Source organism: Misgurnus anguillicaudatus, chromosome 7, assembly GCF_027580225.2.
Source record: "Misgurnus anguillicaudatus chromosome 7, ASM2758022v2, whole genome shotgun sequence".
NCBI lineage: Eukaryota > Metazoa > Chordata > Actinopteri > Cypriniformes > Cobitidae > Misgurnus > Misgurnus anguillicaudatus.
Window position 1 is genome coordinate 40,508,896 of NC_073343.2, and position 27,554 is coordinate 40,536,449.

The 27,554-nt window shown below is 37.2% G+C and overlaps 3 protein-coding genes across 12 annotated transcripts in view; all 3 read left to right on the plus strand.

Annotated features, from left to right (window-relative positions):
* The window catches only part of mgaa (MAX dimerization protein MGA a), a 30,001-nt gene extending 17,820 nt beyond the window's left edge, over window positions 1–12,181 (plus strand). For 5 of the 7 annotated variants that reach the window (XM_055173227.2, XM_055173231.2, XM_055173233.2 and 2 more), the window contains 10 exons: window positions 123–422; window positions 2,747–3,519; window positions 3,610–3,758; window positions 4,402–4,438; window positions 7,220–7,333; window positions 7,428–7,539; window positions 7,653–8,195; window positions 8,290–8,415; window positions 9,804–9,929; window positions 10,019–12,181. In XM_055173227.2, the coding sequence (XP_055029202.2) occupies window positions 123–422; window positions 2,747–3,519; window positions 3,610–3,758; window positions 4,402–4,438; window positions 7,220–7,333; window positions 7,428–7,539; window positions 7,653–8,195; window positions 8,290–8,415; window positions 9,804–9,929; window positions 10,019–10,818 (3,080 nt within the window). In that variant the 3' untranslated portion in view covers window positions 10,819–12,181. The remainder of the gene's footprint in view (window positions 1–122; window positions 423–2,746; window positions 3,520–3,609; window positions 3,759–4,401; window positions 4,439–7,219; window positions 7,334–7,427; window positions 7,540–7,652; window positions 8,196–8,289; window positions 8,416–9,803; window positions 9,930–10,018) is intronic. The other 2 variants (XM_055173229.2, XM_055173230.2) reach the window with 2 other exon arrangements.
* Window positions 12,182–13,757: 1,576 nt separating this feature from the next.
* LOC129417002 (S-geranylgeranyl-glutathione receptor P2RY8) lies at window positions 13,758–16,322 on the plus strand. The gene has a single exon (XM_055171414.2). It carries the CDS (start codon window positions 14,872–14,874, stop codon window positions 15,982–15,984), a length of 1,113 nt encoding a protein of 370 aa, XP_055027389.1. The 5' UTR covers window positions 13,758–14,871; the 3' UTR covers window positions 15,985–16,322.
* A 1,952-nt stretch (window positions 16,323–18,274) lies between these two features.
* mapkbp1 (mitogen-activated protein kinase binding protein 1) overlaps window positions 18,275–27,554 on the plus strand; it is a 57,035-nt gene continuing 47,755 nt past the window's right edge. For 3 of the 4 annotated variants that reach the window (XM_055172735.2, XM_073869986.1, XM_073869985.1), the window contains exons 1-2: window positions 18,275–18,764; window positions 24,897–24,988. In XM_055172735.2, coding sequence (XP_055028710.2) covers window positions 18,651–18,764; window positions 24,897–24,988 — 206 coding nt within the window. In that variant the 5' untranslated portion in view covers window positions 18,275–18,650. The remainder of the gene's footprint in view (window positions 18,765–24,896; window positions 24,989–27,554) is intronic. The other variant, XM_055172736.2, reaches the window with a different exon arrangement.

The following is a 27,554-nucleotide window of genomic DNA, read 5'->3' on the forward strand; positions in this document are numbered from 1 at the left end:
TTAATAGAAAATGATGTTCTGTCTTGACTCTTTATTCAGTCCTTAATTCAGAACTGTAATTATTTGTAATGGTAAACAAGTTAACAGCAACCCTCGAAACTAAAACCTTTCACTGTTTTCAGGTGGGTCTAGCGTAACTCCAACAGTGGTCTATCCACCTGGATCATCTCCTACCTCTGGGAAAAAAGTTGTGATTACAGTTGTGTCCCGTAATATAGCGGCTACTAGTGGTGGTCCTCAGACGGCAAAGTACGTCACACAGGTTCCCCCTTTACAGACCCCAGGACAAAAGATGGTGCTTCAAGTGGTGAAAACGGCTGATGGCAACACATTGTACCGTAATGCCAATGGTCAACTTGTTCAGTTGGTGCCTTTAAGTCAGATCAAATCCATGAACTCCAGCATCCTTTCTAAAGGTCCAAGTAAGTGTTTCTGCTTAAATTGGTTCAGGAAAACATCATATAGATAATTAGATGCTGTTTTAAAGGAGCCATGCACATCATTGAAACTAAAAGGTGAAATGAGAAAGTGTTTCTGTGGATCATGCTTAGTACAAATTTAATCACTAACATACAACATCATTACATGGAATTATACCAAGATATTGCTTACTTTCCTCTGCGGTTTCACTTTCCTCTTTTTAATGGCTAGGAAAGGTATTGAACATCACAAAATAATTTCACCTTTTGGACTTATGATAGAAACAGACACGGAGTTTGAAATGTTTGACCTAAGGGGATACTTTCGGGTTTTATAAGTTGGGTAAAGGTGCCAACTGGTGGATAATAGCGGAAATACGGATTGACGGATTAACTCGTCATTGGCAAAGCCTTTTCTCTTAATTGATAAGTTAACTTGTCAATGGCGGGGAAAGAGTTAAGGGCGTGTTGCAGGTTAAATTTTTCAACGAATTTGTGCAATTTGCTTGTTGATAATAAACATTTAAACTGTTATCCATTGTATTTTATGTTGTTGGGTATCACAAAACGAAATATAATACGAAAAAGTACAGCGGTTTGCAATGATTCTCCTTTCCCCCACAACGCACTGTATGACGTCACGCTGGGGAGAGAATTTACCAAAGCCGCCTTGAGGGCATTAAGAGTGACTAGAGAGACGAGTAAAGTACAGTTCTGATAGCGCAGATTATAGATAGATAGATAGGCTAGTATAGAGAGACGGGCAGATAGCATAACGTTAGCATAACTTTGTGTAGAAAGTAAACAAAAATTTACATACTCGTGTGTGCTGGCTTGAGGGGGTCCATGATCCTGCCTGAAAGGGGTGTAACTTTATGCGATCTTCAGCACAAACAGCATGTCAAATCCTGGAAGCCGAGTGAGGCACATCACATCTGTTCGCCGGGTCGACCAGCGACCAAAACGCACTCACTTCCTTACAGCCAGTAGCGCAGTGACAATCGGGAGAGTCGGGACTTTCCCGGTGGGCCGGTCTTATAATAGTTATACATTTCGAGTTATATTAGCAACACCGTCTGGCGGCGTGATGTGCGTTCGGTTCCCGCAGCCCGCTGGTCAAACTGTGCAGCCTCTCTGCTCAAAAAAAGTATATAAAAGTGCTCAACCCGTTCGGCATATCCAACCATGTCAAGGATTTATTAAAATACAGTGATCAATGAGCGGTTCCTCCTCAAATGGCATAGCCTTTGACATCATCTGATGTAAAAAGCCGCCGAACGCCTGTTTATTACATATGTATGCGGTCGGATCTGAGTGTGCTGCAGCTGCTGACCGCTGCTTCTGCGTATAAAATGATTGTGTGATTCGTTATGATCGCATAAACAATATAACAAAGCATCCTTTTTTACAAACAATATATTTTAGATATTATTTGGTAGACTAGTAAGTGTGGATTAAGGATGTTTAAAAATCTCTAGCCTGGTGGTCAGGTCATGAATGGATGAAATCAGCAGATTTGCGAAGTTTTACTTATCTCCACATATATCATAAATAATAATTAGCATGGTAAATATTGCAGTATATCACATTATATATTTCCTACGATGTATATATGATTTTCAAATGATATATGTAAGTGTTAAACAGCAATAAATGTCTCATCTTTCTCTATGGCTCTGGCTGAGGCTTTCTCCACTTCTGCCCAACGTGACGTCTTCGCTGAATTGCGTAAAAAAAAAACGTTAATACCAAAAACGTAAAAAAAGTGGTCTTTAAGACCAATTTTAAGACATTTTAAAAATGATATACATATCTTGAGTGATTTATGTACCCATTAATCGACAGTGGTGGTTAACCTGCAACACGCCCTTTAAGATTGTATTGTATTCAATTTGCCGAAGCAGTGGGGGAAATTTTATCCTCTATTTGGCCACACAAGCCTAGGGCCCGGTTTCAGAGACGAGGCTTAGCAAAACCCAGGACCAGGTTTTAGTTAAGGCGTTTAATCATCTGTTATAAACATGCCTTAGAAAAGATGCTACTGGTGTGTATCTTGAGACAAATCAATGGTACTGGAAATATTTTAAGATCAGCTCAATCATGTGTTTTAGTCTAGGACTAGCCTTAAGCCTGGTCTGTGAATCTGAGGGAAATGTTTTTAAAGCACTTGTGTGTTTATTAATTGTACTAGGCCTTCATTAAATTCAAAATTGCAGTTAAAAGTAAAAATGTAACAAATTGTATGCACAAAGTATATCTATTGTTGAAGCCTCGATTTGTATAATGTCAGGCAGAATTATTCATTCTTCTTCTTTTTTTTTTTGCAGCAACTTTATTCCACTTGCCAACACATCAAGCAGTTTCTCCGAATAAACCTCAGAGCGCCACAACTACCACAGTCACATCATCCAGCCCAACAAGCCTAACAGAGCCAAAAACTATAATCACCGTACAAGCCCCTACGTCTCTGAGTGGCAAGACAGTCACGCTCACTGCACCCAAGTCAATCTCATTCAACAGCCTTCCATCCACTATTAAAGTTGCCCCAAGTTTTCTAGGACAAACTGGCACTTGCACGTTACGAATTCTTGCTCCAAATGCTGTTAAAGACCCTGGAATTGCCACTCCAACCTCTTCCTCTATCCTCTCACAAGGTGGCTTTACATTGCTCAAGCCTATGAGTTCAACTCCACAGAACCAAGAGTCCTCAAAGACCATTGTTTCAGCCACCTCAGATTCAACAAACAGTCCTGCCATTCAGGTCCAAGGATTGGTTGACTTGAGTAAGCCACCCGAGATGGTTTCTACTGTGAATACCTGTGACGTTACCAAGACGGCTGAGCATACGGCAGAAGATGTATCACAGCTTCCATCCTCTGCCGCCACTTCTCCAAAACCTACACAGTGTTCTGGAGATGGTTCTAGCTCTTCGCCTAGTGAGCCAGGACAACAGGAACGTTCTGGTTTGGCAGCAAATCCCAGTTTGAAAGAAACCGAGTTGGACGCAGGCAAAGAAGAAAGGGGGATCAGTTCAGACGAATCAGAATTGACTGACGACTCTGACTTGTACAGTGAAGATGACGAAGATGACACAGACAGTGTAAGAACTTGAGAGTAACTTTAGCTTTGTAATTGGTTTTTGTTTGGACTTTGTATATTTATTATTTGTTTTATTACTGATGTATCACAGGATTCTTATACAGAGGACGTGGATGTGGATTCAGAGGTTAAAGATCATGCAGAGGTGGAGGTTGATATCGAGAACTTTGAAGAGTCTACAGAAAAGATTAATATTGAACTACTAAGGAGATCGGCCAGAAAGAATAATCCACTTCAAAGGTAAGACAAAGCAGCAACATGTGATTGACGTTCGGATTATATGGAAGTTTGCTTTTCCACACCTACATCAAGAAACATGATACATTAAAGGTGACATAGAATGATTGAACGGGGTATTTATCCTTGTTCTGTGATGCGACATGTAGACAAAAATGTTTTTGTTTGGGTCTGTTATGCCTTAGAAGCTTCCTAAAAACCTCTCTCAAATAGCTCTAGGGTGGGGGGATTTAAACAAGTGGTTTTGCACCTATTTGGCTCCCCCTACTGGCTTAACTTGCAATCTCATTACTGATTGGCTGACTTTGCTGCCACTCTAAAAATGTAGCCAATTATTTTAAAGTGAAGGGGCAGGGAGATGCCTGTGATGTCATAAGAATCAGTTTTTCAGATTGGGCTGTTTTCTGGCTGACATTTCTAAAAGAGGAATTTCTATGAGACTGAGATGTTTAGAATGTCTTAAACTTTTTGTATGTTTGTGAATGCGGGTAGACTACCATTATTCAACAAAGACAAGGTAAAAATGGTTTTTCATTCTCTGTCCCCTTTAAATAGACATGTTTCTTTTACTCTTCTATTATTTGCCAAATGTTGTTTCCCTCACACAAAACAGCACAGCTTAACCTATATGTTTTGGTTTTTGTAGCCACCCAGAGGATGTTATTGAGAGAAATAAGATCAGAGTAAGTATTAGCCATCTCATTTCTAAACTCACATGAACTTTTATTCATCTCTGTTAACGTTAGTTGATACAAGTATTGTTCATTTTAGTTTAAACCTTAGATTTTAAGTATGTATTAGGGGTGAGTGTTATCAACTTTTTAACGTTAAATGTTATTTTTGATTGAATAATGCTATTGGTTAATATTTTAACCAATAATTGAACACATTCATTCAGATAAGCATTTACAGCACATATATCTATAGTACTGTTGTTCAAATAAGCGTGTTATGTTGGCCGCTCCCACTATGGGTCAGTAGTAAATGTGAGGTAAATAGAGATCATTGAAGAAGAAGAATAGAGTGTTAAGAGCAGATTGAGCTAAAATGAAGCACATGTAGTGCTATTTTGAAGTATTTAAGGATATACCCATAGATACATTTAATAGTCCATAGGGCTTTTAAATCAATTCTTTTATAATCCTCTCTCTCTTTCTTTTTCTCTCTCTCTCTCCCTTTCTATCACCCTCTCTTTCTGCTGAGGTAAGTGTGCGTGTGCATACAGCACATTTTATATTTTTGTACTTGGACTGCTGTTTAGTTCTTTAGGATGTAAAGCGCTCAATCATCATGTTAAAAAATGCCACATTGCGTTTTAAAGCTATAATGCACTTTTTAATGCAAGGCTTTTACCATAAAGACGAGAAAGAGCCACAACAGTAAAAGTGTGAGGGAGACAGATTTCGAAGTGAAGTAATATTGAAAATTGAGGATGCAAATGCATCATGATGCATCCTGATATCAGATTAAATCGAATACTTAACAATTCGAATTGAATTTAGAGCGATGATCAAAACATACACAGAGTTTGAACTGTTTGCCCTAAGGGGATACTTCCAGGTTTTATAAGATGGGTAAGAGCGCCACCTGGTGGATAATAGCAGAAATATGGATTGCCGGTAAAACTCATCATTGGCAGGGAAGCTTTTTCTCTTAATTGATGCGTTAACTTGTCAATGGTGGGGAAAGAGTTAAGATGGCTACTCGCGGAAAAGCTACCGTCTACCTCAACTTTCAAATTACGCTGCAACATGAATAGATGCTCACAATTGTGTTGGGGCGGTGCCACCAACTCTACATTTAAATTCTACATAGTTTATGTGGCACATTTCAGCAATACATTCCTAACATTTATAATATGTTTAGAAGATTTACTTCACAGGGACTTGAATTCAATTATAATTTAATGCTATATCTTATCGTTTAACAGTTAATGATCGAGGAACGAGCATCGGTTGTCAGTCAAGAAAAAAAGTCAAAAGAAGCATGCCTAGTATGTATTAGTAAATGTCGAAATTCAGATTTAATGAAATAATAATTAAGCATAAAAAATTTTATTGGTTAAGATTAGGGCTGCACGATAAATCGCATGTGATAGTCGTGCGCGTCTCGTCGGTAAAGTCGGTTATTGCGATATTTCCCCTCTTGTCAGTGGCCTGCACAGAGTTGTAGTTCACTGACAGGAGGGGAAATATTGCATTCATAATCGCAGATGATTCGCCTACAATTATAAATGCGGTATTTCCCCTCTTGTCGTGGACTATGGCTCTGTGTTGTAAATGCCGCTCCATCTGAAAGCAGCTGATGGCGATTTATTACTAATCAAGGAACCGGCATTGCCGCCGCGATGCGTGTGGCAGTCGCATGCGATTAATTGTGCATCCCTAGTTAAGATCGAAATTAAGATTTACTTAAATTATATTTTAATAATATAATCGTATTGGTTAATGGTTAATGATTGATTAACGAGCATCGGTTGTAACGATTCTGTTTGGTATGCTTCTCAATGAGTTATGGTAAAATGCTGTTACATCCAAAAGCCAGAGGGCGCTCTCGTGCAAAAAACTAAATATGCGCTGCAGAACAAGAATCATAATGCTGCGTTCACACCAGCCACGGTAGAGGCGTGAAGCGCGAGTGATTTCAATGTTAAGTCAATGTGAAGTCGCAGTAACGCGTGTCTGGAGGTCTTGCGGCACAAATGAGGCATTTAGTGTGGTAGACGGGATTCCGACTCATTCGGAAACATTTTAACTTTAACCGCGTTAACCAATCAGGAGCTTACTCTAGTAGTGACGTGATTACAGGAAGCGAGCGGAGTCGCAGAAGCCTATGGAAGACCCTCCCATGACGCGAATTTCCGCGTGAATGTCTCAATGGCAAAAATTTCATGCGCGAATGATGCGAGTAAACTCAAAATGTTCAAGCGGCAAATTAGACGCGTAGACGCGAAATTGATGCCTCAAACGCGGCTGGTGTGAACCCATGGTTAGACAGGCAGCTCCAGGAAATGTATAAGCATATTTATATTGCTGTTCTTTAAACCTTTTTAGGTATTTTCATGATGATAAAGAATATTTATAATGTTTGTTTGATGAGTGTTGCTTTTTCAAATGCATGTTATAAACGAGTGATTTTAGATTGATAAGGATTTCCTACTGTTAAAAAAGCCGTAGTACACGAAAGAGCTGTGCATAATATCGCATTTTGATTTAGAACTGATTTCGGACAGGAATTATTATTGTGTATCGCAAATTATCCTTAGTTGTCGGTCATGACAAAATGTAAAATGTGCCTCCCTTGTATGTATTAGTAAATGTCAAAATTAAGATTAACCAAGAATAATACGAGTTGCAATATTATCGTTTGTTCATATTAACAAATGGAAACTTTTTATTTAAGTTTTTTATGAAAATATCTTTAAATGTTTAGTACATTGTGTAATGCTACTACTTTTTCGTCAGAAGGTTCATCAGGAGAGAGCGAGGCGCTGTTCTTTGAGAGAATGCTTTCACAACCTTAACTTACTACTCAAGTATCCTTCAGTGCCACGCTCCAAAATGAGCATCCTCACAATGGTCTGTTCTGTCTTTCATAATAGTTAAAATGTACAATTCCATTGGAAAAAGTGTGAATAGTGTTTTATAACATTATTTTTCTTACATATTTCAGAGTCGAGAAGAGATTGAATCTCTAATTCGGCAGGAAGGGCTGTTAATGAAGAAAAAACACAAGTTGGAAAAAAAGAGAGACCGATACTTACAGATGCTTTCCATATTGTCTGGTAAGAGACTGATCATGCCTTTTGGGTAAATGTAGTCACATAATGTGAATGTTAGTTGTGAACAATGCAGTTTTTTTTGCTAACTCAAGGTATTATATGTGCTTTTTTTACAGACAAGAGTGTACAGTCCATCAGCGAGAAGGTTAAAGAAATCAGTGCAAAACAGAAAGCTCTGGAGACCCAAAATCAAGTAGGAGAGATGAAGTCTAAGCTTAAGCAGAGGAGGCCCAAACCCAGTACTAAACCCAACAATTTCCATAAATTTATCAATACCAGTAGAAAAGCGCAAAATGTAGCACCGGCAATCGATGTGAACAATGTTTTAAATCCCACACATTCTCCCTCCAAGCCAATGGACTTGAGTCTTAAGAAACAGAGAAGCGATGAAACATCTGACGGTGTAATAGAAGTTGATTCAACTTCAAAACCTAAGGAGCTTGACGTTAGCAAAAACACTTCTACAATCCCTGTTAAAGAGAAAAGTAACACATCTCACCCTATTCAGCGAGTCGCTAATTCCACTTACATTACATCTGTGCCTGTACCAATTCCTATAAAACATTCATCGATACTACGCGAGAAAACGCGACCCAACATCCTCTCACGCTCACAGATCACACCAGTGTCTCCAGTCAAAGATCCTCATGTATCAAACGGTTAGTCCTACAGAATATGTACTGTAATTGTTGACCTGTTTAAGAATTTTGGTTTTGAAGTTATAAATGCTGAATATCTTCTGTGCTTTTTTAGTGTCTATTCCTCAAGTGATCCCTCTGGTCAACACCATGGTACCATGTAATCAAATCTTAACGCTAAGCAAGCCTCTTCAGCCAGTGGGCATCGCATCACTTGGGCCACATCAGTCAACCACACCAGGTTGGTTTCTAATGGGAAGTACCCCATTATTTAATCACCTTCAAGCCAACTGAGATGCATATCTCCATCATCCTTTAGACGACCATAGTTTGTTATTTTAGAAAATGTCCCGGCTCTTCCAAGCTTTATAACTATGGTAATGCAGGATTGTAAGTGGGCGAGGCTTTATCAGTGTGACATCACATTAAGAAGAGAATCAAAACGACTTTGTCTAATTAGACTGCTTTAGTTTTAAGGTGATTAAAAAACAAGGAGCGGGTGAGTTTTTTCATCGTAGGGTAGTTGTGTTTAACTGCCAACACACATTATGTCCAAAGTGGATTTTGCATAATAGGTGCCCTTTAAATATGGACCTTTTATGGACCCTCAAAAGACCTTTTTAACCCCCTGAAGCCAGCCCATTTGGATTACTTATGTAAAGGACTGATGCACATTATGGGCTTCAAAGTCAGAAATTTTTCCGTGGTCCCTGTTCACTACCATTATAAAACTTGGAAAAGTCAGGACATTTACTGAAATACTTCAAATTGTGTTTGTGTGAAGCACACGTGTGCAGGGTTCCCACAGGTCCTTGAAATCCTTGAAAGTTTGTGAATCTGGGTGGGAATTCAAGGCCCTGGGAAGTTCTTGAAAATATACATACATAGATACAGGTCATTGAAAGTGCTGGAATCTATTTTATGCAAGAAGTTTTCTGAAAAAAAATCCATATTATTCCCTGTGTAGTGTAGGATAATATCATAAAAATTTCAGACTTTTTAAAATGTTCGCTTTTAATGCTTTTATCTTCTGTATGCGAATGTTGATTCATACCAAAATGCTTTTTTGCTTTTTTTTGTTTGACACATGAAAACGTCTTAGGTTACGTATGTAACTGTTGTTCCCTGAGAAGGAAACGAGACGCTGCGTCTCCCTTGCCATACTTCCTGCGTTCCTGTTACGCCGTCTTTGGTAATATTTCAGATAGCAATATACTTCCTGGCTCCCGCGTCACCCTGTCTTTGACGTTAAGCCTCACCACTGGTTGCATTTGATATACACATTCAGACACACTTCCCCTGGAGGCGTCCCCAAAGTGTCACCGCAGTGACGCAGCGCGAGTTCCCTCAAAAGGGAACTGTAATAATGTATCTTAAAATGTAACACGATGTAACCTTGCTCTCACTTGAAATGTGTCCCAACATTTAGTCCTTGAATTTGAGGGTATTAGACCTGGAAAGTCCTTGAAAGGTCCTTGAGTTTATAGTTAACTAAGGTGTGGGAACCCTGTGTGTGTCCGATGGCTTGAGGGTAATTTTTGGGGTAATTTAAATTTTTCGCTAAAATAATCCCTTTAAAGTTAGTCATTTAATAACCATTCACACTTTTGTTGGTACAATTTTATTTAGGTGTAGCATCAGTGTGCATATCAGTGCCTGCAATGCCTCAGCCACTCGGAGTAAAAAATCCCCTTCCGATGTTGCAGCCTCAGTTTATCAACATTTCAAACAGCCCTGTTAAGGTTAACACACACGGTAAGTTTATATTTCTAGGACTTCTTTCAAATGGTATTACTAAACTACAAGATGTACATAATTCGGCATCATTTTTTATTTATCTCCAGTTGAATCTATCAACCTTCCAAACATCGCCAACGTCATTTCTCTGGTTCCACCAGTTAACAGTCTGGTAGTACCACAGCAGGTTGTGCTTAAACAGATCACAGACACTACATCAGCTGTCCAGGCACAGCCCACCTCCGAGCATCTGCAGAAACCTCATCTTCTTTCAGAGGAAAGAGAAGCAGGTGAGATTCAACCCAAGGATTTAACCAAACAACCCGCAGGAGGAGATGTGGTGACTACATCCAACCAACAAGGATCGGACAAGAAGAGTCAAGAGGACAGCAATGATCCAGAAGATGAAAATCTGATGTCTTTGCTAGATGAACTTGTTCTTCTCAGTCAGCAGTTAAGCAATGACTCCCCCGAACCAACAAATGAAGATCCGGGTGAGGAAACCTTACAGTCTGAGCATCAGGAAGATACGGACCGGGATGATGATCGCGCACTGAGCCCCTTATTCCTAACGCTCGATGAAGATCTAATGTCTCCGGACTCCTCCAAAGATGAAATCGATGATATCCCACCCAAAGTAGATGACTTGGTCAAAGTCATATTTGGGTCAGATTCACCAGTTTCGTCTGAATCTGGGGTTACAAACGTTCATAGTCCACAACCTTCAACATCCATTGCAAGTGATGGTCTCATTCCACCTCCTCTATTGCACATGAAAGCTGCAAGCGGGGCCGTGTCGGTTCACCCTGCCAGCGAAGAGGTGACGTGGCGGCCGATGCCTAAACTGGTTCCTTTGGGGTTAAAGACTCAGGATGCCGTTGTAAATAAAGTGACTGGTTCGGACTAAAAGGCGCATGATGTTTAGACACCCCAATCAATGAACTGGGTATAGCTGCTGCTCACTTTAACATGCCTATAGACAAAGTAGGAGTTTTTTTATGTATTTATTATCTTAAAAGTCCTGCTGCAGTCCTGTTGGGCCTCTGGAATTTCCAAAGAAGCTTTCTTTTTGTTTACTATTGACCAGCAGGTTAACTGTAATTTGACCAGCAGGTTGTCTCTGTTTTTGCTGTGTCCATTTAATAAAAAGCTGCTTTTGTAGATTTTTACTTATCCTGGCAGTTGTAGTTATTGTTGTGAAATCCGTTTACTTATTTTAACCTCCATATTGGAGCACGTTTAGAGTAAATTTTAACGAACAATAAGCCTCTTTAAACAGGAAAAAATGTTGTCCCTCTTTAGCGCATAACGTAAAGGAAACTGTGTGAAGGTGATACTGCTCCTAATTGTCCGCATTGGGCTTTATGTAGGATCATTAGGTGGATTTCTGGGTGACCTTTATCAGGAATAATTGAATTTGCCCAGTGACTTTTAACAGAAGAAGCATTTCACCCTTGACTTTATCTGCTAATGACCATACACAAATGTCATTGTCCTTGCATCTAGCTGAATCATGCATCATTAATTAGGCTTTTTAAAAATTAATGCATATTCTAATTTCTATATATATACTCGTCGTGAGGGCCTTAAATATTTAATATGTCGGACATTGAACAGAAAACATTTTGCTATTAAAGGAAAGTAAGTAGCAATACCGGCATTAAAACGGTGCACCATTTGATTTTAACAGTGTCTGACGCACTGCAGTTTTGTTTTTGTGTTCCCCAGTTAGCTTTTATAAGTATTCAAAGCATTTTATGTACAATTATGACATTTGAAATTACTGTAAACAAAAACCTCAACTTTCTGCTCGTGCTTTGGCATTGTAAAAGGATTTTAATGTTGTTAAACCGCAATTGTTAAGTGTCTATTAAAGAGGCAGCCCGGAGTTTGATCATAAGAAATGTAGTATCCCTATGCAATTTTTCGTGTTTGGTGTAGGAATAAATATCTGGAGGAAATGAGTACACTAAAGCTTCGTAGGAAAACAGGCTGGATAACATAAGATGCAATGAATGTCGTGTTGTATATATTTTATGCTACACTGGTTTATTTTGTAAATTAGTTTGCATTTTGTTATGTGTATATTGTATTGGTGTTACAGATTTCTTGGACATTGTAAATATGTAATATGTACTACTTTGCAGACTGCTATACTGTTTTAAAATACTTATTTTTTTATATGCTATAAATCAGTGTGCTCTCATCTTTTTGTGAAAGGGATAGGATGCTGTATTTACATTTAAGTCAATAAAAAATGTGTGAAAAGACTTGTGCGTGTTTTTATAATCTCTGTACAAAGATGTATTTTTGCTGCATTGGTTTGAGGGATGCATCGATAGATTGGCCTATAATTGGTATAGGCAGGAAAAAAAGCTATTTTTTCACTGTCGGACATCAGCCGTTTAAAAACAGTTGATGATTAGGGCAGATTATAGCCTGGGGGCAGTTGTTCAAAAGTAATCCATTTGGATTTCGGCTATCGTATTGGATCAGAATTTCAAAATGGGTTGTTCAAAACAAAAAATGGATTCTGAATTTGGATTGGATCACAAAATCCAATCAAGGTTTTTATCTGGATCAAATTGTCACTTTGTGTTGGTCAAAAAATTTTGTAAGATTGGGATTTGTTTGATTGTTGAAATTTGTTGAAATTTTGTTCAGTTTAATCCTTATAATGATAAAGTATATTCAAAGTATAACATTGGGCTACCATTTAAACCTTCCATTCAATTAAGAAAGAAAAAGTCAATATAAATCCCTCCTATAGCAGACAATAACAAACCAAAATATTTAAGGCAGTTGTTTTAATGTAATCCATTTGGATTTTGGCTATTGGATTAGATTAATATTTCTAAATGGGTGGTTTTTAAAACAAAAAAATGGATTCTGAATTTGGATTGGATCACAAAATCCAATTTAGGTTTTGATCTGGATCAAAACGTCACATGTTGTTCAAAATTTTTTTGTAAGATTTGGATTTGTTTGATCCCAAAACGTAGGATGATTCTGATCCAGCAGAAGGGTGGATTTCAGGAACAAAAATGTAATAAAAATAAAAATATAAAATAAAAACTTCAAAAACTTGTAAAGGTACAGTCTACAACAGAACATTTCTATCATGTAATATTTATAAATGTATATTTTTTGTTGGATATTTTGCTCTTGATTAGTTCAATCCTTATAAAGTATTCAAACACTGGGCTACCATTTAAACTTTGTAATCATTTAAAAAAAGAAAAAAGTCCATATAAATCCCTTATGCAGCAGTCAATAGCAAACAAAGAATATTTAACATTTAATTTTAACAAAGTAATCTTTAACTTTAGCTGTCATTTGGCACAGTACCGTATATGGATTACAATCACAATGAACAGACCAAACAGTCAAAGTAGTTTTAACAACCGGCATCTCTACATGTGTAAACTATTGGACATTTAGCCTCTTTATGACTTAAAATGCATGTTTCAATGTGTTTGTGTATAATCTATATTTGTTACTCTTTTGTGGGCCAAAAGAACAGACTGAATGTTGAATTTAAAAAGTATGGGAAAGTTGTGTTGTTTTATTGTCTTCAAGTAAAACACTTAGTGACCTGCTGTTTTTCTACATAGCTAAGACATGTGAACCCATAGATATGTATAAAGGCTAGATGTGTTACGGCTGAGTCTCTAATGTCATCACCTGGCGGCCATCTTACCACAGGCAGCTCGCTCACTCGTAGCATAGAGTTTTAATGGTGCAGGTACTTTTTAAAATTTTCTACCAATTTTCAAACAGTTTGGTTTCTTACAGACGTTATTAACGTGGCTATAATTCTGGATGCTTTAACATGTTTCATGAAATTTTTTGTTTATAACAAACCAAACCGCCTAAAAATCAGTAGAAAACTAAGCAAGTTATGGTCACGTAAAAGTACCTGCACCACTACAACTCAACGCTACCAGTGAGCGAGCCGCCCGCGGCAAGATGGCCGCCAAATGTGGATGTCCCACTCAATTGGCCAGCAGCGCCGGCGAGACATCTAGCCTTTATACATATCTATGTGTGAACCCATTTAGAACACTAGTAATCCAGGCTTGCTAATCTAAAAAAGTGTGTATTCAATCCAATTTTTCTTTTAAAAAAACCAGGACAAAAGTGAGATGGTTTGCCTGATCCTTGATAGCAAAACATGGAATTTCCAAATCTGGATAATTTTGATCCAGATTAACTGGTTATTAATTTCAATTAAGTATCAATGACAACAGAATTGCAGTGTGTACACTACTACTAGAATTTCATGACATCATTTGAAACGAGTAAAACGCTAAATTATTGGTATCGGCATATGTCATTCCAAGTAGTCTAATATTGGTAATTTTGTATAGGTGCATCCCTAGTTTAAAGCCAGTTTACGCAATTTTACTCCGATTTTTTTGGCTAACTGTCATTTTTGTAGTTCACACTTTGTATTATACCCGAGCTGCAAACGAATTGGCATTTAATACTGTCTCTAGAGTCTCTATCACGTGGTGATCACTAAACCCTGCTAGTAACAAACTCCCGAGAGAGAATAACAACAGGGTTCATATATGGCAGTTGAATGGGTCAACTCAAAGCTTTTTCCACTTTGTCAAGGTAAGTTTCATCCATTCTTTCATGGACATTTCATGCATGTGTGTGTTTATTAAATACTTAAAGTATTAAAAGTTAAGGTGATCGAAGAGCCATTTTTGGCTGAACAAAAGATATAAAAGAAATGGTTCTCCTAAGAACCTCTGACTGAATGGTTTTTGAGAAACAAAAATGGTTCTTCTATGGCATCGCTTTGAAGTACCTTTCAAGCACCTTTATTTTAACAAGTGTATTGATACTGTAATCATTACACAATATTGAATTGACAAAATCTTTTTCAAAACGTGTGTAACAAATTTTGCTTCTCTCCAAATAAGCTACAGGGTATAGACGTGAAAAGAACATGTCTTCTGTAAACACCAGTGCTGACTGGTCTTTGTCAAAGAACTGCACATATTCCTATGATCTCGCTTTTCCTTTGGTTCCCTATATGAACTGTCCCTCCAATCGCAAGTATGCTGTAAAGGTCATACCTCTTATCTTCTGCGTACTATCCATCCTCGGAACATTTGGAAATCTCTGGAGCCTGTGGGCTTGCCTGCGGCCATCCCAGCCTTGGAGTATAGGATCCATAGGTGTCCTGAACCTAGCTCTGTGTGACCTCGCCTATCTGGCCTCTATGGGACCCTGGACTGTCTACATCTACTCTGACTATCACTGGAAAATGGGCCGTTCGTTATGCATCGGGGTGAAAATCTTATACTTTGTCGGTTTGACGTCTAGCACCGTGTTTATATGCGCCATCAGCACCGACCGTTTCCTTGCCATCGTCTTCCCGTTGGAATCCAGAATGATTCGCACTACAAGGAACGGCGTGTTGGTTTCACTTCTGCTGTGGGCTATCATTGCCTTACTCATTTATTTCAGCTATCCTAACATTTTATTCTGGGTGAGGAAGGATGGTCTCCATGTGTGTGGAGCTGTTATGATATCTAGGTTCAGGACCACTGAAGCCACCTACAATCTCATGTCATACTACTCCATTCAAGTATCCGTCCCTCTGCTAATCATCATTCCATCCTATATGAAAATCATTGCCCGGATGAAGCAGTTACGACAGCAGTGGGGTCCGGGGAACATGCAAACCCGGGACAAGACCATCTGTCTGATAGGTGTCTTCATTGCCAATTTTCTGGTGTGTTGGGTGCCCGGACAGCTGCTTCACATCGTCGCCTTTATCATTTACTTCATTTTGGATGACTGTAGCAATATCTGCTGGGTTGCATGGGTGGTTAATATCCTTACGGAAGTCTCGCAAATACTGTATTGTCTGAATGCATGTTTGGATCCTTTGATTTTTTACATGCAGCAGAGGCACAGAGAGCTGCTGCCAAAAGAAGCGTTGGCAAACTGCTGTAGAAAGATAATAAAGCGATGTAAGAAGCAAGAGTTAGGGGGGCCTACAGGGGAACCTTTCACTGTGATTCAAAAACACAACGGAAAACATCCGAAATAGTAAAATATATGGCCACACTGCAAAAAAATGATTTTCAAGAAAAAAATTCTTAGTATTTTTGTCTTGTTTTCAATAAAAATATCTAAAAATTCTTAAATTAAGATGCTTTTTCTTGATGAGCAAAATGACCCAAGAAAATAAGTCTAGTTTTTAAACCAAAAATATAAAATGTAAGTGATTTTGTGCATAAAACAAGCAAAAAATCTGCCAATGGGGTAAGCAAAAAATCTTGAACATTTTTCTTAAACACTAAATTCAAGAAAATGTGCTTATCCCCATTGGCAGTTTTATGCACAAAATCACTTAAACTTGATATTTTTGGTCTAAAAAATAGACTTTTTTTCATGGGTGGTTTTGCTCATCAAGAGAAACCATCTTAATTTAAGAATTTTTAACAAGATAAAAATACTAAGAATTTATTTTCTTGAAAATCATTTATTCAGTGCACCCACAAAAACCTGCTTTCACTGCAGAAAATGACTTTCTTACCTAGTATTTTTGTTTTGTTTTTAGTACAACTATCTAAAATGCCTTAAATCAAGATGCATTTTCTCGATGAGCAAAATGACCCAAGAAAATAAATTTTAAGCACATTTGTGCTTAAAACAAGCAAAAAATCTGCCAATGGGGTAAGAAAAATATCTTAAAATAAGTTTACTTTTATCTAAAACACTTAATTCAACACTTACCCCATTGGCAGTTTTTTTTTTTTTTTTTTGCTTGCTTGTTTAAGCACAAATTCTCTTAAATTTTATATTTGTTTAAAAAAACTAGATTTATTTTCTTGTCATTTTGCCCATAAAGAAAATAATTTTTTTGCAGTGTTGTTGTTTTCTCAAGCATTTAATGTCTATATATTCTTATATGGAAATTTTCAAGCTTCTTGTGTTACATTGCAACATTATTCTGATACAATGTAACTATTTGTACATTGGTTCTTATGCACACTTTTTAAAATAAAGGTGCCTTAAAGGTTCTTCGTTGCAATACCTTTGGTCCTTTATGGAACCATTCAGCCAATGGCATCACAAAGCACCTTAATTTTTAGGAGTGTGCCTTGCTGATTTAGCTTTAATAAATAACCTGTATGTCTTTGCATTTCTTTTTGACAATGCAATAAAATGATGTTATATCCTTGCATATTTGACTGTCTAAATAAAGTTTTACATTCAGACCTTGTAGTCTTGTCTCATTCATACTAAGATACTTTATGGCAACACTAGATGGCAGGATTGATCCATAAGAAGATCTGAACAGCACAGTATACAAAGTAGCAATAAAATAATAAACGTTAACTTGCAAACCAATAAACCTAGAAAGAGTGAACTAAAGCAAATGTTCAGGGGAGAGTTATAGGGTGTAGTGATAAACAATTCCTGAAACAATTGCTGTTGTTTAATTACTGCAGTTTTTAGTCTGAATAACACAATGAGGTAAATTTGCCATCATAAATCTCAGTATGTCAGTCATAAATACCCACCAACCCCAGGGGTCTTAAACTGCAAAGTTAAAATAGTAGTTCAGTTAAAAAATTACAGTAAAGCAATTATATACCCACACATATATATATGAAAAGTTTGGTAACTTTGTTTTTAAAATTTTGTCAAAACATGTTTATTATTATGTTATCATATATAATTGCTTTTCATTATATATATATATATATATATATATATATATATATATATATATATATATATATATATATATATATATATATATATATATATATATATGTATATAGATAGATAGACACACACATTGTTTTTATTGTGTTTTATTGTGCTACCTAGCAGTATTTTTTAGTTATGAAGGCTTAAATCAACCAACTGCAGTTTGATTGATATTGAAATGCACCAAAAAACGAGATTTTGGAAAAATAAAAACGAGTTAATCGTTTTGGATTTGGAACCAAACTCTGTATAAGCCTATATATAGTACACACACACTTCATAAAGTACTTACAAACAAAACAAAGTACATTAATGTCATATATAGATTATTGAAGTCGTTTAAATTTGGGTAGTGTTGACGTACGCTTATGTATAAATAATTTTTAGTTCATTGGAATTTGTAGTCCATAGCCATGCGCACGTAAAGTGCTATGGATAAGGTTTATCTTATTAATATTAATTAGGGCGTACACGCGCTCCTCCTGGAGCATATCTTATTAATATTTATAACCAAATGTTTGACGCTATTGGCCAGCTCTCTTCCAACCTCTCCCTTGTCAGCCAATTCGAAAACAAAGCATCATATGTCTAATTAATATTCAGGAGGCCAGACTTCAACGTAGTGATATTCGTAAAAAAAACACACGGTGCCGGTGACGGTTTTACGGATGGACGTGATTCGCGGAGCTCCGGGACCGGCTCGCCGTCAAACTGCTGACTAAAACATGGTCCATTTGAACAAATGCACGTTAGTGCGGATCACGGCTGCCACGGTAACGGCGGAAGACGAGTCTACCGAATGGGATTTAAAGATCCGCGGTGACGGTTGCGGTGCTTTGGCGTAATATATGACATAAAGGGCCGTGAAGAGAATCATGTTTATTGTTTCATTGATACGACTGTGATTGTCGAGCGAAAGCTTCAAAGCTGTCGCCGCCGAATCGGGCTGGAAACATTCTCACAAACGTTGCTTTATCGGCACATCAAAGCAAGATGACAGCGGAAAATACAACCATTAAAAGTCGGATTAAACATCTGCTCCGAGCGCCATCCATCAAATTAAGAAGGAGCAAAGCTGGCAATAACAAGGAGAATCTGAGTAATAAGGTACAGTAGATAACATATGGACTCTCTGTACTGTATGTGAGCTACAGTTGTGAATATAGGACATCGTCTCTCGCTGTGATATTCTGCAGGTTAATGCTAGAAAACATTGAATTGGCGTTAATATGTCAGCTTCTTTCCTATGCATGATCTGTAAAGGCATACAGTATACTGTAAGTTCAGTCACCGCAACATATGAAGGCAATGCTGTAAAATCCACTGACCTATATTGTGCCACATGACACAAATATTTGCAATACTTGGAAGACAACATGCCACGAGGATGCATACACATAGTTATCTATATGGGACATAGTGTAGATTTAAAAAATATGATGCAGAGATCTTAGTTTGGCCACATCAAACCTTGTAATAAAAACAAGCACGTGTGAAAATATGGGTTGCATAATGAAATATGCTTTAGATGTCAAGTCCAAATGGGGGCTGTAAAAATATCTGCGTCTGATCCCATAATTCTTCTGTAAACCCTCAAAACTTAATATTCAAATGCCTTTTTGCTGTTATTATTGTACTGTAACTGTGACTTATTATATATGTGTAGTCATCTCTGACTGTTGCATTCCATTGTGAACGCCTGCTTATTGCTGCAAACCCTTGCGTGACTGTACTTCCCTTTTACACATCATAACACCCCTGTGACTTTTTGAAACATAGCTGAATGTATTGAACATTTAGTTGCATATTATTTGTTTGCTATAAATTATATACTATTCATAGAGTTAATTGTAATGTTGCTTATACTTCAGCAAGCTCTTTACCATATGTATTGAACTTTTGTTTGTGCTAAAAACAGAATTAAGTTGTGCTTTTTCTGATATCTGACTTAAGAACTTTGGCTCAATAAATCATAAAACCAGCAAAAAGATCCTGTAGACCACAAAAGAGCGACTTGAATATCTTCAAGTCTGGGTGGGCTCTTCAATTAGGCAGCCACAGAGAACCTCCCAGCTACTGCATAGCAACACCCTGGCAACTTTCCCATCACTCCCTATTGGAGAAGTGATGCACTGAGTTTTGGCAAGCAAATACTTTAATAATAATTTTAAAATATGACAAAATTGAATTAATAGGTTTCTTACCATTTGCTGCTCTGACTGACCATCATAAACAATTTAAACATTTATGCTTTGGTAGAGTTATGGATTGGTTGCACATAGGCATGGACCAGTTTCAAGGTATACCGAGGTTTTAAACAGTCAAGGTTTCAAAACCACTCAAATGTTCTGTGATACCGTCTCCAAGGTATGAGCTGTGTTTATAAAAAATTTATTAGATCATTAAGCCATGTGATTGATTTGATGTTTACATCTGCTATACAGTACGAAAATATTATACATTTTTTAAAAGCATATTATAATTTAAAGGCTTTATTTTTACCTGGCATTTGAAAATAACACATTTAGTGTTGCGATTGCAATTGGCCATGGCACTTTTGCTAAAGGTTATCATACCGCCAAAATCTTATACCGGCCCATGCCTGTAGTTGCACAGCACTATACTAATAAAATTCCCTTTAAAAATATTAAATTGGTCAGTGATAATACCTGCTGCAAAGAAATAACCGCACAAACATTTCATGCATTTGGCTAAAACATCAGTGATGATGACTACTCCTAAAACAATTTTGAATATATTTATGTATTTATTTACATTTAAGTTTTATTTATAATAATATGAAGAGCTCAGATGCAAAAGTTGCTAAATTCTACCTCTGTAGAAATTCTACCTCTGTAAATTCTACCTATGAGAATCGGCACGTATTATACGTTAATCAATTTTTTTTACACTTAATCTTAGGCCATTCACGGAAAAAAATTTGTTTGCAGAATCCGTTAAATGCCACAACTTTTTTTTTTTTTTTAGCAAAGTCCTCAACTATTTCCCCAGAAATACGGATTGCTGGAAAAACTCGTCATTGGCAGGGAAGCGCTCTCTCTTAATTGACGAGTTAACTTGTCAATGGCGGGGAAAGAGTTAAGTGCTTGGAAAAAAAATTAACAAGGGCGCACATAAGCCACAGAGGTTTACTGAATATATTAGGATATTGACATGAAAATTTTAAGCCTTGTACCTTTGTTCAGAAAGGTGACTTTTTAAGAAGTGGAGGTTTTTGTATAGTGGGTCAATGACATGACGTTATTATTTTGTTATATTTTGTGGCCTTATGGTTCAAAAGGGTTAATTTTTCAAAATAAATTAGCTGATTACTTATACTTGCATACATTCTCTTTTTTTAAAGGACCAAGTCTAAAATTTATGGTTTTATTTCATTTTGAAAGAATATTTGGGGGATAATTGCAAAAATGTCAATGGGGCGGTTTCCCGGACAGGGATTAGCCTAATCCAGGACTAGGCCTTAGTTTAATTAGGAAATATAACTAGTTTTAACAAATATGCCTTACTAAAAACATTATCTGTGTGCATTTTGAGGCAAAACAAAGGGCCCTGATGTATTTTAAGATATGTCAGTGCAAGTTGTTTTCAGTTTGGAGAGCTCTTAAAAATGTTTTAGTCTAGGACTAGTCTAATCCCTGTCCGGGAAACTGCCCCTATATGGTGTAACCGGTCTGTATCAATTGGTATAACTAGTATTTTCATATAAAAATGTGGAATAAAATATTATCATCTAGTAGTTCCATGAAATATGCTTTTTTAAATACATTTTTACATCATTTGTCAAAGATTATTTAGAAAACAGAGCTGTTTCAGCATATGTCAGGACAAATATTACAAAAAACGCATTAAAATTTACATTTAGAAATAACTAATAAAATTATATTTTAAAATGATTTGTTTTTTGATGATTACGCTTACATGCCATCAAGGTGGATAAAATATGTAATATTTCTCATTCTTTGGCCCAATTGGCAGTTACACCGTTTGACATTCAGTCTTAACTTTCATAAAAATGTAAAAATGTAATTTTTTATTGCATAAAATTAACATAAATACACTATGTGCATTGAAATAAACCTGATGCATGCTTTTAAAACAAGTTTCTTTAAAAAGATTTTTGAATTTCTCATCTTGCCAAACCGTGTTTGTCACTGACCCATGTACTTAGAGGGTTTTGCAGCAAAAGACAGTGAAATTTGTTAAATACCAATGAAATTGGTGACATTTGTGAAACTAAAGCATTTCAAATTCTGACTAATAACCCTTTCATTGGCATTAAAGTAATATTGCTGAACCTACACATAAGAGTCTGATAAAAATGCTTATTTATAAAAAAAAAAACACATGTCAGATGCACTTAGAGGATTTTGCATCTGAGCTCTCCATATATTTAAGGGCTATACAGAACAACTTTAACAAAGGTGTCTTTGTTCTGTGCAGAAAAAGATGAGGTCTCTCTGTTTTACTGCCTAAAGCAGTTAAGAGATCTCATGTGTGCATAGCAAAACAAAAGGAGCTGAGCTTTTGAAAGACAATATACTGTGTATCTGCTGTTTCCCAACGTTCGCATACTGTGTGTAGCATCAAAATCAAAGTCTTTCCTCTTGGTGATGTGTAGTTCATTGATTTCTAGCTCAAGGTCTTTGCGTTCCTCTGGGTTTTTTGCATGCAGGGGTTGCAAAATGTTTCTGGAACAGCCTTTAGCTCAGAAATTCCCATCAGAGATCCTGAACACGAAATCCATTTGCATTCGAAATTTTTCCTTTTTTCCGTTGTTTCAGCACTTTAAGGCACTAATAGACAGTGTCTATTCAAACCATTTTTGAAACGGTGATAAATTATGGCAGAAGCCACAATATTAGTTTTGTTTGCCTATATAATATCTTAAGCCTAAATTGTGCTTATATTATGAGGATGCATCCAACTTAAAGACTATGATAATGAATAAATATAAGCTGTGTTGGAAATCTTTGAAACTGAGCTTGCAAATTGTCCTTATGCCAATGTCAGTCTATTGATTTCATGAAACCTACTGTACGTAGTTGCTGGAAAGTCAATCCAAATTGACCCCAAAACAAATTTGAACACTGAGACCAGTCTTGAAAATGTATGTACTTCACATTACACAACAAAATACCTAATCGGGTGGCATCTGCAAGCCAAAACTCGTCGTTTTCTCATAGCAAACATCACTTTTTTGAGTTTTATTGCATGCAGTGAATTTTAACTAGTTCGTCCCAAGTGATTAGTGGATTTATGAAATCAGTTTGCTTAAGTTCACGCAGATGGGTAGTTTATGTTCCACTGGTGTATGACAACCAGAAAGTGTCCAGATACTGTTTACAGTAAATGATTAATTAGTAAATTTCACTTGCTTTAAGACATTTTAAAGTGTGGCTCAAGTGTCCGAACACTTTTTGGGTGCCCTGTATGTGACTGTGTGATGTTCCTGGTCTGGGTTCTTCTGTTGTGACAGGGCTTTATAAACACATACAGTGAGAAACTGAGATGTCAGGGTTCATTTCACAAACCAGATGTTGTTCCTCTTAGTTCTCTGTTGACCCGTATTTAAAGTGCTTGTGATTCTCAGCTTGGATGTGGCCATGCTTGCTTTGAACAGGCGACCAGAAAGACTGTGGGGTTTTAATGGATAAAGGTGGCAGATGTTGTGCAAATAGATTCAGATGTTTAGTACATTTGTGTGATGTCATGTAGACATTCAAAACAGACAACGCGCTTGTACATGTGCGCTTGCTATTTGTTTAGAGTTTGATGTCATTGTTCATGATGAAAACCAGCATAACGTGCAAACTTTCGTGTCTTACTCCTTTTAAACAATAATTGGGTGATTCTCACGAAAACTTGGTTTTAAAAATGTCAAGCATGAAAATGTAAAAATTGCTTAAATTTACTTTTTTTCCCACCAGACATTGAAAAACAAAGTCTGGAGTAAATGGGAACATTAATTTAAAAACTTTTACTTATCATTTAACACTTTTTGTAACATAATTTAAAAAATTAGTCCTAAAAAATCTCATTACCGCAACAGTCAAAAAACATCAACACTGACATATTTTCAAAATGACATGACAAACCTGAAAGAACATAATTTGGAGATTCTGCACATGCTTTTAAAATCAAAGTATTATGCTTCGATTAATTAAATTAACATTTAATAAGCATCTGTTGCGGTAATGATAATCAAAATGTCGTGTAAGCATTCTGACAAGACAATATTTCAAATTAACTGTAAAAAAATGATCTTACCTGGTAGCCATCTTGAAGTAACTGGTCCATGTGCTTGGTCACTCAAAATCAAATTTTATTAAAATTCTGTATGTGTGCTTAAACTGTTCTCAAAAAGTGTTGCGGAGGATGAGAACATCAGGCATGGACACATCATTTTCCAAATTTTTCTTCATTATTATTATACATGAATATTCAGTAAACATTTTTTCTGTCATCTAAAGTAGTCTAGCAAAACATTCATTTATTTTTTTTCTTAATATTTTTGTGTTAATTTGATTAAATTACAACATAACGCATGTTCAAACACAGCCGGACACATTGCGGTAATGAGAATTTCAGCAGAAAATGAGATAAAATTTAAAATTATAAATTCTTATGTTGAAATCACACATTGTGCAAGGTAGAACACAGTATTGTTCATTCTGATGCGTTTTAATGTTACTATATTACACATTTTAAAGCTAAAATCATTAGTGCCGTGGTGTTTCAATGGTTTCGTGAGAATCACCCTATTACAAAACGAGTACATTATTATTGTCTGTTTTACAAGTAATTTCATATCAAGTACATTATTCATTACTGTTACTCAGGATTTTTACATACAGTAAGTGTAGTGTTTTGGCTCAAGTATTTGTTGCGGTGCTAATGTTGGAGTAGATTTCTGTGTTTTATAAATGAGTTTGTATGACTCATCCTGTCTTGACTCGGAGCAGTTCAACTTTAACAAAGAATCATGGAAAATATTAAACTCATAATTTCCATGTAAGACGACAACAGTGTTTTGGACCATTATGTAGTTGTGGAGTCATGTTGTGCATTTGAAATGTCTCTCTTAGGTCCTTTAAAAGTCTTGAATGCATATTAAACGGTGCTTAGATTTGAGATTAAAAGACACATCAGTACCTTTGTTTTAATAAAAACTTTACGTTTTCTCATCATACTGCACCTTTTTCCCATGTAATACCACAGGTGACGTTGGAGAAAGTTCTGGGAATCACTTCCGCTGGGAATCGGGCTCTGGCGTGTGATCCACACTCGGGACTGGTGGCCTATCCAGCCGGGTGAGTAACTCAGTTTTATTTATGAAAAACCATAAATATCCTTCGAGAGTCATTGGGATTATGATACACGACAGTGAGTCAGTTCTCGCCCTGTGGGTAGTTTTTCATCACTTTGAATTTAATTGCAGTGCCAAACACCTTTCAATTAGATGGTTAGTGCTTGACTAATGACAATGCATTGCGACTTTGCGAGTCATATCATGCATAACCTGGCATACAGCTAGACTTATGAAGATATTTCCTCTGGAGAAAATGAGAACGAGAGCACAGATAGGAAAAGAGAGAACAGATAACAGTCAGATGAGGGATCTCAGAGGGAAATTGCATGTGGTACAAACAGGAAGTGACTGCAGACCCTGCATATCCACTGCATATTATCCTGAGGGTAAGTCGGGCATGTTACAGAAGAGAAAATTTGCTTGTTAAAACATCCTGTTGAGCGCACAATTTTCTCCTTAGGAAACAAATTAGGCCTTATTTAGATATTTATTTGAATTAGGACAGTGGCCAAAAATGTTTGCACCAGGGTTTGTCAGATTTATAACTGGACACATCTGTATTGCCTTGATTTTTAGACATTGTAATATTATGTTTTTTGGACATTTATATAAATACCCAAAAGCCAAGTATAAATACCATGGTATACGAATTGAGCTCCTAATATATTACCATCTCACTACCTACTTATAGCTGCTTCAGTTTACTATGGTACATTACAGTACATTTTTTTAAGGTCATCCAAAAAAGTCCGAAGTGGGAGGAATTATGATAATAGCCTCTTTCACACAGTAATTCTGTTAAATTACCATGAATTTACCAGAATGAATTTACCAGTAAATACAAAAAATGTGCTGTTCATGCAGTGACGTTCCGTCTTTTTACCAGTAAGACATCACCCTACTGAAAAATCCAGCTAAGACCAGCACAAGCTGGTGAGCTGGCCCCAGCTGGTCCCCAGCTTGGTTTTGGCTGGTCCCCAGCTTGGTTTTAGCTGGTTTTGCTGGTGCAGCAAGCTGGTCTAGGTGTGTTTTGGTCACATTTTAAGCTGGTCTAGCTGGAATTAGCTGGTCATACTGGAATACCAGCTGGCCCACCAGCATGAACAGCTTTGTCAGGCTGGGAGGACCAGCATAAACCACCTTAAACCAGCTAAAACCAGCTACCAGCTTATGCTGGTTTTAGCTGGATTTTTCAGTAGGGCATTCACACATCAGTATCAAAATACCGGTAAACTCTGAGAGAAAGCGGAAGTTACCTGTGGCGCGCGGCCGGCAAGCTCCGTGTCGTATTTGTAAACAACGGCGGGTTATGACTTAATATCCACGGTCCGTATTTTGTTGTGTGGCAAACGGTCGCGAAGTTGCTTGTGACCAAACAAATTGCGCGAGGCGGCGTCAACCTGCGTTTGCACATTAGGCTTCACAGATGGTGTGCTAAAGAGGTCGGCAATATGGCAAATAGATGGTAAGCTGTTCTAAACAACTTTGGTGAAGAAATGTGGATGTTAACTTCAGGTGTGCTCGACTTTTAAGCAGCATGTGTGTGGAAACATCCGTAAACAGTTTGGGGGTAAACGCGTCACCTGTATAAAAAACTTTCTGATTGGCCCGATCTGTCAGCGCGGTCTGACGTCGTCCGTTCTAAATGCCGGTAATCCTATATTTTTCGTTCACACACAGCGCTTACCGGTAAATTACTGGTAATCTTACAACCTGTCTTACTGGTAAATTGGGAGCACTGATTTACCGGAAAGGTTCTGTTCACACATGATCTGTTAACTGCAATTTACCAGTAAATTACCAGTAAAGACTGTATGTGTGAAAGGGACTAATGTCGGTCTTGTCTACATCACCAATCCCAGGAAGTAAACTGTTGCCTACAATCTGTGTGTTTGTTGTAGTCCAAGAAAAGAGATTTACGTTGGAGACAGTAACTCTCGTCATCTTTTACTTTGGGGTTTGTTTTTACCTTTTGCATATTGTTAACATGTACTAATACACACTTACACACCAAAGGAAATCGTGAATCAGACCATTGATGCTCTTTAAGATATGGGTTAAACAGGGTTGGTTTTAAAGGTCACCTAATATGAGAAATCACATCCACCCTGTAATGATTAAAAGCTACCCCTTCTTATTTTTTTAAATCCCCATAAAACCTCAACAGTCTAATCATGGGACAAGCTGTTGGGGTTTACTAAGCAAACTGATGTCACTTTGCGCAGGCCCCACCCACAAACGTCCAAAGACCTTTTCAACATGTATAATAAATTATCTATAGGGTATTTGGAGATAAATCCTAACAGGCACATTCTGAGGACACCTGAGACTAATATTGCATCTTGAAAAATTGGCATGTTAAGTGACCTTTAATTTCTGGTTCACTTTAAGACATACTAGTTGTGTTCAATAATTAGGCTAACACAGCTTCCAAACCAAACTCCTCCCTGTGCTCAGTCAGCTCTTTGACTGAGCCAAGCACACATTTGGTGCAGATGTCTTGGCTCGCAGTAGGCAGGAAAATTAGCACGGGCGTATGCAGCTGTCACGGATAGACAGACCCCCCT

Excerpts from the sequence above, each read along its gene's own strand:
- LOC129417002 (XM_055171414.2), top strand. The coding sequence starts at position 14,872 with ATGTCTTCTGTAAACACCAGTGCTGACTGGTCTTTGTCAAAGAACTGC.